Raw genomic sequence first — 10,286 nt, forward strand, 5'->3', positions numbered from 1 at the left:
TTAAAACTAAAGGCCGTGTGAATGTTTGGCACAGATTTGCTAGGGATCATTGCAGTGCATCAGGTGGCAGGCCTAGAACTGATTCTTAAAGAGATTCGTGGAAGCACCTAAATGATGCAATCTCTTCATCTTGTTTCCAACCTTTTTTTCATGCTTGTTTTAAAGTATTTGGCTTTCCAGTAATTTCCAAAGGGATTATGTACAATCATGTGTGTATCTGTGACTTTAAAATAAGAGGTCTTCTTTCTATGCAAATCAACTTGATATACAAAATGTGGAATTTTGTTGACAGTATGCTATGAAATATATTTGTACAAACCTGAAACAATAACATCTATAGTTCACCCTAATGGCCATTAGTGTTCATTTCTAACGTGCCCTGTTGGTTTGGTGGGTTTAGAGATCACTATGTCCATGTTCACTAACAGAAAAATAAAAAGAAAAGAAAACAAACTATGGAGACTTCATACAGATAAAGATAGATAAATATATTTTATTAACAGTATCTTTGAAATAAGGAAGTTCAAACCTACTAATGTTACTCCTATCCTGAGATAGCATAAGGTTAGCCTCACAGTGATACTTTCTTATCTAAAAATTCTACTTGTGAAAAAGATAAAATATGCGATTTCCAAATCCTTGAGCTCCAACAAACTTAAGCAGAGGATTTTCATGGAGTGGAAATGTAAAAATTAGAGAGTTATCCTGTGTGAAGAGCCCAAGGACTTCCAATATTCTTAGAAAAACAGAGCAGTGCCAAGAGCTTAGCTTTTAGGATACTGATTTCCTGATCATGAAAACGTTCTTGGTTAAGGCATGAAAACTTCAGGAATGAATGTGATGAAAGGTAGAGGAAGCAGGGACTTCCAGGGTGTCGTGTATTTCTATTTGGTTTGTACAACGTAGTAGTTCGTCAGACTGATGTTTAGATGGCCTTTGAGAAGACAGGAGCTGGAGATTAGGCACATTTGCTAGGTTGTTTTTATGTATTGTTTTTAGGTTGCAGATAATCCTGGAGTTTTACAAATGGCTTGTAAACATCCAAAATCTCTAAGACAAAAGTGTTTCTATGTCTTAAAAATTAACTTAGGAATAAAATGTAGGAATAAAACAATGTAAGATACTGTAAAAAAAATCATGTTTATCCTTCAGTACATTAAAACTAAATGCACACTAATTCTTATATAAAATAACTAAGTAAATTTGCTTACTAGCAAAGACATTAAAAATTGTTGACAAATCTTGGCCAGTGGCTATGCAATACTAAATCACATCATATTTATAGTGGAAGTCACGTTTAGGACCTAAACAACAGAAAGTGGTGCAAAATGCCAGTATATGGCCTCTTCGGGGTAGTTGCTGCAAGCAAGGTCTGTACTTTCATGCAAGGATCTCAGACTTCAGTGTGGTCACTGAGTTTGTTCAAACTCTGAAATAGAAGAGGAAAAAAAATAAGCATCTGATATGTAGTCCACTCTTTAACCAGTGAAAGAACAGTATTAAGAGAAGCCAGCCAGCAGTCCATCCATACTAAAAAAATGTGTTTCCTATAAGGCATCGAGTAGAGTGGTATAAAGATGTAGGTCTAAGATCAGACTGCTGGCTTTGAAATCAATTCTTCCACTTGGTGGAATGTTGTTGGGCCTCATTTTCTGTTTCTAAAAATTGGTTAAGTAATAGTATCTCTTCATTAGGTTGTGGTAAATTCAGTTAATTAAGACAGGTGCTAAAGCAAACAAGTTACCTTACTCCTGAGATGAACATCCTGTCTGGTTAAGGTTTGCTATCAGTTGCTAAGCAACCTAGTGTCATGAATTACTAACTTCATAAAAGTGTAAATAAAAGTTTTATGGAAAAAAGTGGGAAAAATACTATACACAAGAGAGGATAGATATATAGCTACTTTCTCTTAGCTCACTGAGAATAAAAGTTTATACTAATGTGGTTTAGACAAGATATCATGTCTGCATCTTGTCCTCTTAATAACTACTATGAAGACAACAATATGAAATGTGTCAATTATTGTAACCATCCTGCTAACCTGTTTTGAAACTTTCTTCACTATTTTATCTTTTTTATCGTTAAAATGAATAAAAATTATTTTTTAAAAAAGATAAGTGGTGCTTTAGAACAGCCCTTGGAGCATGGTAAGAATTCAGTACAAGTTAGGAATTGTAATAATAACAATTTTTTTTTATTTTCTAAAATACATACTGTTCTGACTGCATATAGTATGGACATCTTTGGCAAGCACCAAATATCGTTCTAGGGATGAGGAGTGACAACATGATTCAAAAGTCAAAGAAAACTTGAAAGAAATAATATTTGGGGGAATAGCTGTAAAATTAAACTTCAAAGCTCAGTCTTTGGAAGCAAGTTTTCACACCTCAAATCATGTGAACGCTAATGTTTTCAATGGCAGTCAAAGTAAGCATCGACAGCTAGGTGTGGTAGCGCACACCTGCCATCCCAGCACTTGGGAAGCTGACGCAGGAGGATCGCTATGAGTTCAAGGGAGCCTTGGCTACACAGTGAGTTCAAGGTCAGTCTGGACTGCACAGAGAGACCTTTCTCAAAAAAAAAAAAAAACAAGGAAAGAAAGAAAAAAGAAACCAAAAATAAGCTTAGAGGCAGGAATGGAAAACCTTTTCAAGCTTTCAAGGATACAGCAGTCTACTGTAGCACACGTGCCATAGGCTTACTGCCACTGGTTAGAGGCAAAAGTAAGAGAACAGACACAGACTGAAAGGCTATATTTAGAAATTGTGCATCTGAGAGAAAAGAATGCAAAAATCCAGGATAGTGTGTGTCATGGAAGAAGCTTTAAGCAAGTCTTATCCACTTGATAGATGATCACTAAATCCTCCAAGCAGTGCTATTATTGCGATGATGTGTTTAATAATAAATTACTAAACAGCTGTTCCTAATAGTAAAAAATAAAGATGCAAATATTTCTTTACTTGCAGCAGAGAAGTCTAGGTAAAAGGAGCTATTTTAGATGCTAGTAGGATAAAAATTAACAAAAAAATTAAAATCCCCTTTATTTTACGTTCTGGTTTTTCACATGATTCCTACCTCTGCCTTAGGAGAGAAACTCACCTTATTTGAGTAGATATTACTTATTGCAGCAGATACTGATTCAAAAAAAATTGGGGTCTCTGAGTCTAGATTTCCATAATACTTCATTGCTTTTATCAGAGAATCTATAAGAAAGAACACATGACATGAAGAAACGTGGAATAGCAGAAGGATTGTGTCCAATGTCAGAGAAGCTCACTCCCTACCTGTGCAATTGGCTAATGATACATCCATATTTGTACCCTTACAGTCCATGTAGACCTGGAAGAATCAAAATATTATACTATGATTAATTTAGAATACCGGGTAAGAGAAGAATGAAGGAGGCTTTAAGTTTCAAAAAAGCACATCTGTGTGAAGTAAATCCACCAAAGGGAGGTATTGCTACATGGTAGGACAACGGGGCACCACCTGGCAAGTGTTTTTGAGGACTAAAATCAGTCCAGTCATGGATCTATATTTATTGCAACTAACTCTGGCTAGTTTACCACAGTATTCAACAAAAATTAAAGCATTACCTTTCCTTTCACATAGTAATGACATAAAATTGTTCTGAACTTCTTTTATTGGACATCAAGGACCCATTTGTGAAAGTGATGAGGGTTGACCTTCCGCTGACTTAATGACTTGCAATCATTTCAGCATATATACACAGACTCTAAATCCTACCCATGGATAACAAATGGACAGCCTCACTAGCATCGAAACCAATTCTGATCTCCCAACTGCCCTTCATAAAGATCCATCAGCGAGATGCTGATTTTCTTGGCACATTTTAGAGTCTTCCTAAATTTCAGAGAAGTAGAACCAATGTATGACTCTGATTTAAATTCACGCAGAACAAAGTCACACCATGAAAATCAGTGAAGGTGAATCGAAGTTTTAGTTAAAGTAGGACAGATTTTGTTATATAATAGTGTTATATCTCATATGAAAGTTACAAAAGACTGCATTTTTAATGACTGCATATGTGACACAACCAAAATTTCTCCATTTTTCTAGCAGGAAGCACTTCTCCATGTGTGATAAGAATTCTGAACTAAGAAGAGTTGTATCACTTTAAGCAAACAAACAAATATATGAACAAGCAAACAAAATATATATGGACTGACTTTGATATAGAATGGCACCTGCTTTTGTTAAGTTAGACTGATTAATTCAAGGTGACCTTTCAGTGTTTGGCTTTTTCTTAAGTTCAATGAAGCACAAACATGTTGTTATGGGTGGTTTGTTGATCCAGTTCACTGACCTCTCCAGTGGCCCAAGTAAAAGAATAAGCAAAAGTCACCCTATTCCCTTCAACCTACAACTCCTGGGAGATTTTGCCTATGCTTAAGTGACTAATGAAACAAGCCAAGAGTGTCATTAGAAGGCAGGAAGATATGCATGGCTGAAGAGCCTCTGTGGCTCTTTGTTCTGGCCCCTTTCCTAGAGAGGTTGGAACTAAGAAATAATATGTATTAGTTACGATGTTTTTGTCCTTCATGAAATTACTTGTTCAAATGAGAAGAACATGATAGAGACTAGCATCACTGAGCATTTACTAACTGCTAGAAATTTGTTATTTACAATAAAAGCCTTAGTACTTGACACAATGGGCTTTTCCATTTCTAATTTCCAGAAATGCAAATACATACATTGCTTCTAGACCACAGAATGAATACGTGACTGATCCCGGAACCAGAGCTTTCAAGTCTAAGTTCTTAAGGCATATGATGTTACTTTAATTTTGACGGAATAAACCAAAGAGTAATAAGGAAACTTAGAAAGAGAAAACTGATTTAAAACTGTTGGTTTTGTATTTTTATAGATGAAAAATACATACACAAGGGCAAATGCCATTTTCTGCTCATTTAAAAATAAATTGTATCAGTCAATTTATTCCACCTAGCCTAGTGTTTCTCCAAATTCGTGCTGAACTGCTTGTGTGGGAAACATCAATGGATGTTTAATGATTCTGGATCAGAGCTAAGACCCAGAGGACTGCCTGGAAAATGAGGCCCAGGATCACCTTGAGGCGCACAGTTTATCTAGCAGTCCTTGGACCCCAGCAACACCCAGCAGGTAGAATTGCCAAACACAAAATTCCTCCCAGCAGGATAAAGGGGTTCATGGCTGGGAAGCTCAGGCAGACTTGAAAGCTTGAGTCCAGCCCAGGAATCTTAGCAACATAGCGAGACACCATCCCAACATTTAAAATAAGGCCTAGGGAGGTAGCTCAATCGGCAGGCCCTAGGTTCAATCCCTAGTACTGCAAATGCAAATAAATAACCTGCTGTGAATGGAGCAGAGAGACACCATGTTTGCAATGCAGCTTTAGTTGCAAGAAAATATAAAGTAGGTTGAATCTGATGCCCGATTATGCAAAACTTTTATGGTGAACAACAACAACAACAAAAAAACTAAACTAAAAGTTGATTTCACAAGGAAAAGGGTAACCTGCCAAAAATAGCCACTGCATGTAAGACCTAAAGGATTTAAACTTTAATTTGTTAATATTATTTCTTTGCTTTTAAAATATATGCTTATGCAGCAAGTAAAACCACCTCATCTCTACAAATGAATTAATAAATGCAGAGAAAGGAGCTGATGCCCCAACTCCTCAGGTGTGACAAGGGTGACTTCCACTAAGCAGTTTCTCTCCCCACGTACCTGCCTTTATCAGCATAAGAGAGTGAGAATGAAATTAGCCTTCATACTATCTTGTGTTTAAAAGGTAGAACTTGTTAAAGTAAATTAAAATGCAGGTGAATAGTAGACTCAAATGTACAACATTATGAGAAAGCAATCAAAATCCTTATGAAAGAATAGCAAAGCTTCTAACCTGAGCCCCTCAGAAGTCCATGTCTGATTTCTACTTTTATCTACCTGGAGTAACTAACGAGACTGTCCCATCCTTCCAACACTGCTCAGTTGTCTTACTTAGACCATGGCTTCAGGCCACACAGGACTGAGCTTCTAGAGAAAAAGACAAAGAAGGCCAGGAACCCTGGAGCTCACCCAGCTGACTTGAAGCATTGGGACACGACATGATGTGGGGACCCAAGGGACATCCAGAAGCTTTCTTTGGGCTAAGCAGACAGAACTGGAGTTCCGAGAGGGCAGAATAGGTAGGATTTGTGGAGAGAAACTTGAAAGGTAGTCAGTTGTACAGTGAAAGCGCTCCAGAGATGTCTGTAATTGTCTTTAAGGCTTTGGCTGAATGTGAAACCACACACAGCGAGGCTCAGAAGCCCAGGGTAAGGAAACTCATGGGGACCAGGCACAAGAGGACGAGGTGCTGGACACACGCACAGAGCTTGAAGGGACGTGAGGATATCGAGGAACAGAGGCTGCCCCACCCTAAATGAGTACACTAAGGGAGGGCACTCTAGGAAACAAGGAAGAAACAAGTTCCTTGTGGACTAATGCTTACTCAAAGAGAAGAAAAAATTCCCAGAAATGAGCCCAGTTTTTCTTTAAATTCAAAAAGTTAGAAATAGTGCTTTGAAAGACCAGGGACAATGTTAGACCAAAATGAAACTGGCAGTGATATGGAACAACATACTGGTGTCATCAATGCAATTTCATTATCACAGAGCGCATGCCAGGGACAGGACTTCCTTCCTTCCTTCCTTCCTTCCTTCCTTCCTTCCTTCCTTCCTTCCTTCCTTCCTTCCTTCCTTTCTTCCTTCCTCTTTCTTTTTTCTGTCTAGAAGCTCTATAAGTACTGTGTCCAGCAAATACAATGTCTAGCACATCTCAAACCTATGTCCTGTGATACTCACGAAAACACCCCAACCCTGGCTTCACACCTATACGCCCTGACAATTGACAGGATCTCCTGAGAGCAAATCTACAGTGATGTAAAGCAAAGGCGCCTGACCTTTGTGGGGAAATAAGTATTGTAGGAGACCCCGGCTATGGAGCTGAGAGTGTGGCTGCTGAAACCCCTGCTCCTCAAGTGAAAGGAACAAATCAGTCCACATGGAGGTTCTGGAAAATACCTCAACGAGCATGGAGACTCCAGAATAGTCATAAAAGGTCAGCCCACTGCAATCCAGGATTAAAGACCACTTCTCTGTAAGACAGGCCTGTGAAGCATCTTCTGCAGGAAGAACAGAGTCCCAAAACAAGGAGAATTAGTAGACATTTGATTTTTGTAAACAAGTAACAATTTGTGCTAAGCACAAATTCTGGAGATACTATAATTGTGACATTTTTCAGTTAATTACTAATTATTTTTGAATAATGATTTTTGATAACTGGAATGCTACATCAGGTAATTATTATCACATAACTTGTAAAAGATGGGAGAGTTTACTAGAACCATTTCAGCAAGTTTCAGTGTGTTTGAAAGTCTGCAGAGGCAATGCTAGCCACAGACTAGAACAGAGGCCTCTAGAGAGTCTGAATAATGCACTTTTTAAAGTACTATTCTTCTTTCTTTGCTGAGTGTTTTTTTGTTTGTTTTTTTTTGGGGGGGGTCTTTTCTTGTGGGACCAGGGATTGAACTCAGGCCCTTGTGCTCACCAGGAAAGCACTTATTCCACTGAGCCATCTCCCCAGCTGAGTATTTCTAGAAGTAAAGCTCTGCTTTGTGATGGCTAAAGCTTACAATTTTTTATCTTTTATTAGTAAATGTTTGCAGTCCATATGAACATCACATGTTTATAACATATTTAATGAGTATTAATTTGATATTAATATAACATATTTAATTCCCTTTTCCCCTTCCCTCCACCTTCCTTTTATTTTTCCAGCATCAGATTCAGTTAATTTTATAAGGCCATATAAATTTAATTATCATGTATACAGATGATAAACCAGACTTTTAGATGTATCATTCTCTCTGGAGCACAGTTCTTTTCTCTTTTTTCCTATTGTCTATATTTTTCATTAATGGGGAAGCATTCAACATTTAAGCTTGTGCGTCTCAGTTACTTCACTTGACACTATGGTTTCAAGGTTTAAAACAAAGATTCTCCTTAGGTTTTTGTCCCACAGCCTTGGAAGGGATATGTGGGAGGAACCTTGAAAACAAAGTGTCATTTAAATGTTATTCAGGCCAGGTCAAACTGCCTAAATCTAGCACTGAATATACCTGACTAAAACAAAATGAATTTGCTCTGGCATCCATGGTCCCTTTCTGACCTTCTCCGGGCCACATGCACAATGGCATTTCCGTACAATTCCAGGCTCAGTGAGGGTCCACCTCCAAAAGTGTCTCACCTCTCAGAACAGATGATGTTTATTTAAGATGCCTCATTATCACTCACTACGTGCCTCCTTAAACATAGGACTTACCTGTACATGGTGAGGGCTTTAATTGTACTCTGCTCTTAGTGAGGAAAGTCTATCAAATAAACTCTGACTTGTTCATTACGAAATTCTTGGAAAACTTTATTCTTCATTGGAATAGCTTAGTCATTTAAAAAGCTCAAGATCTCACCTCACAGGAGCTGCGTAACAGCTGGAATGTGTTTCTCAATTGAGGCAAAAATGTGATTAAAAAATGCACACACTGAACATTTTTATGTCAGTAGCTGGTAGAAAAAGGAGATTACCACGCAATAATTATTAATGTATTTGATAAAAGTTGTTCAGGTATAGGATTTTTTTTCAAGTTTCATTGATTAATAGAGGGTATTGCTATATTCAAGATTTTAAAAAAATTCAGCGGAGACAACGAATGAATGGGAATCTATTCTTTTCTTCAAACAGCTTATAATATCTTTGAATACAAAGGATAAGATTGGTATGTAAAAAACACGTGATGAAAAATGATAAGATGAAAAGAAGGAGAATTTATTTTTAAAAAAGGAGGCGTCCCACTGGAGTGATCATACAGAAAATAGCCTTCAGGAAATGACACACAGATGTGAGCATGCCGACCACATGAGCAGCTTTAATTAAACACTAATGATAGCATGAGATCACAGACGGCCCCAGCTCCCCGGCGAGGGCCAGCCCTCCGCCAGCCGTGCAGTCCTGCCTTCCACTCCCTTGTTTCTCCAGCAGGAAGGGGGCAAAGCACTTTGCATACATGAATGCAAACGTTTCCATTGGCTACGAGTGGTAAATTAGAACTTCAAACTGAAAGCAACCACAACTTAACTTACCCATGGACCACTCAGTTGTAATCATTATCACTCACTACGTACCTCCTTAAACATAGGACTTACCTGTACATAGTGAGGGCTTTAATTGTACTTTTGGGTATAATATGTCGCTGCTCATGATAGTAAAAGATAATGATGTAAGAAAAAGAAGAATATTTATTCTAAGCAAAGAATCTTCATTCTACTCAACAGTGGAAGTTTAGGTACTGGATATATTTTTATACAATTTTAGGAGTATTTTTATCAGAATATGAAAATCTTTAACAGTTATGCATTAAGTAAGCTGAAAATACGCAAAATATATGACACACATGGCAGTATTTATACGTATATTCAAATTAGATCTTTTCTTACAAAGTTAAGTATAAGAAAATTTAATAAGAGTAATCATGTTTCAGTGTGGGTTGATTCAGTGTTGAAAGGTTTTCTATGCAGTACTTTTTGAACGTACTTGTTTTAGAAACAAACTTTGTGTGGTTTCTTTAAAGGCAATAGTGAATTGGAACCAGCTCACACTAATTGTACATAAATCTTTCCAATTCCTTGTATAATAACAGTACCTTGATAGCTAGAAACCAGACACATTTACACCATAGAAATTGGCAACCACTAAAAATTATTGCCTGGCTATAACCTCAGCAAACCTCTCCTGCCCCAAAGGTTGCTTAAAGTATGCCAGGGTATCTGGTTAAAACTACACACCCTCATTAAGGAGGATAATCAGTAATTTTTTTAATGTAGTACCTTTGATTACATAAATGATTTAAAGCATTGACTGATTTGGCAACAGGTGTTAAAACGACAGTGACAAGACAATTTGTAATTAAAATTTGTCCTTTTTAGGGCTGGCCGAATAGCTTAGCGGATTAAAGCACCTGTAAGCAGGTGCAGGGGCCAGGGTTCGATCCCTGGGCCTGCTGTGCCGGCCCCAGCCCCAGGTGCACTGAGATGACTATTGAGATTGGGTGTGGTGGCACGTACCTGTAATCCTAGCTCTTAGGAGGCTGTAAACAGGTGGATCACTATGGGTCCAAAATAATAGTGAGACTCTGAACACCCTGTAGACCCTTTCCTATTTATTTACACAAAAATAAATAAATACATATG

General features: G+C 37.7%; 1 protein-coding gene across 1 annotated transcript in view; it reads right to left on the reverse strand.

Annotated features, from left to right (window-relative positions):
* Positions 1-473: 473 nt before the first annotated feature.
* Slc26a7 (solute carrier family 26 member 7) overlaps positions 474-10,286 on the reverse strand; it is a 157,951-nt gene continuing 148,138 nt past the window's right edge. Inside the window, exons 15-20 of the mRNA XM_004641315.2 lie at positions 8,007-8,012; positions 7,445-7,499; positions 7,065-7,165; positions 3,285-3,339; positions 3,100-3,203; positions 474-1,429 (exon numbers count right to left, since the gene is read on the reverse strand). Coding sequence (XP_004641372.1) covers positions 1,394-1,429; positions 3,100-3,203; positions 3,285-3,339; positions 7,065-7,165; positions 7,445-7,499; positions 8,007-8,012 — 357 coding nt within the window. The 3' untranslated portion in view covers positions 474-1,393. The remainder of the gene's footprint in view (positions 1,430-3,099; positions 3,204-3,284; positions 3,340-7,064; positions 7,166-7,444; positions 7,500-8,006; positions 8,013-10,286) is intronic.

The sequence above is a fragment of the Octodon degus genome, unplaced genomic scaffold, assembly GCF_000260255.1.
Source record: "Octodon degus isolate 3935 unplaced genomic scaffold, OctDeg1.0 scaffold00134, whole genome shotgun sequence".
In the NCBI taxonomy this organism is placed as follows: domain Eukaryota; kingdom Metazoa; phylum Chordata; class Mammalia; order Rodentia; family Octodontidae; genus Octodon; species Octodon degus.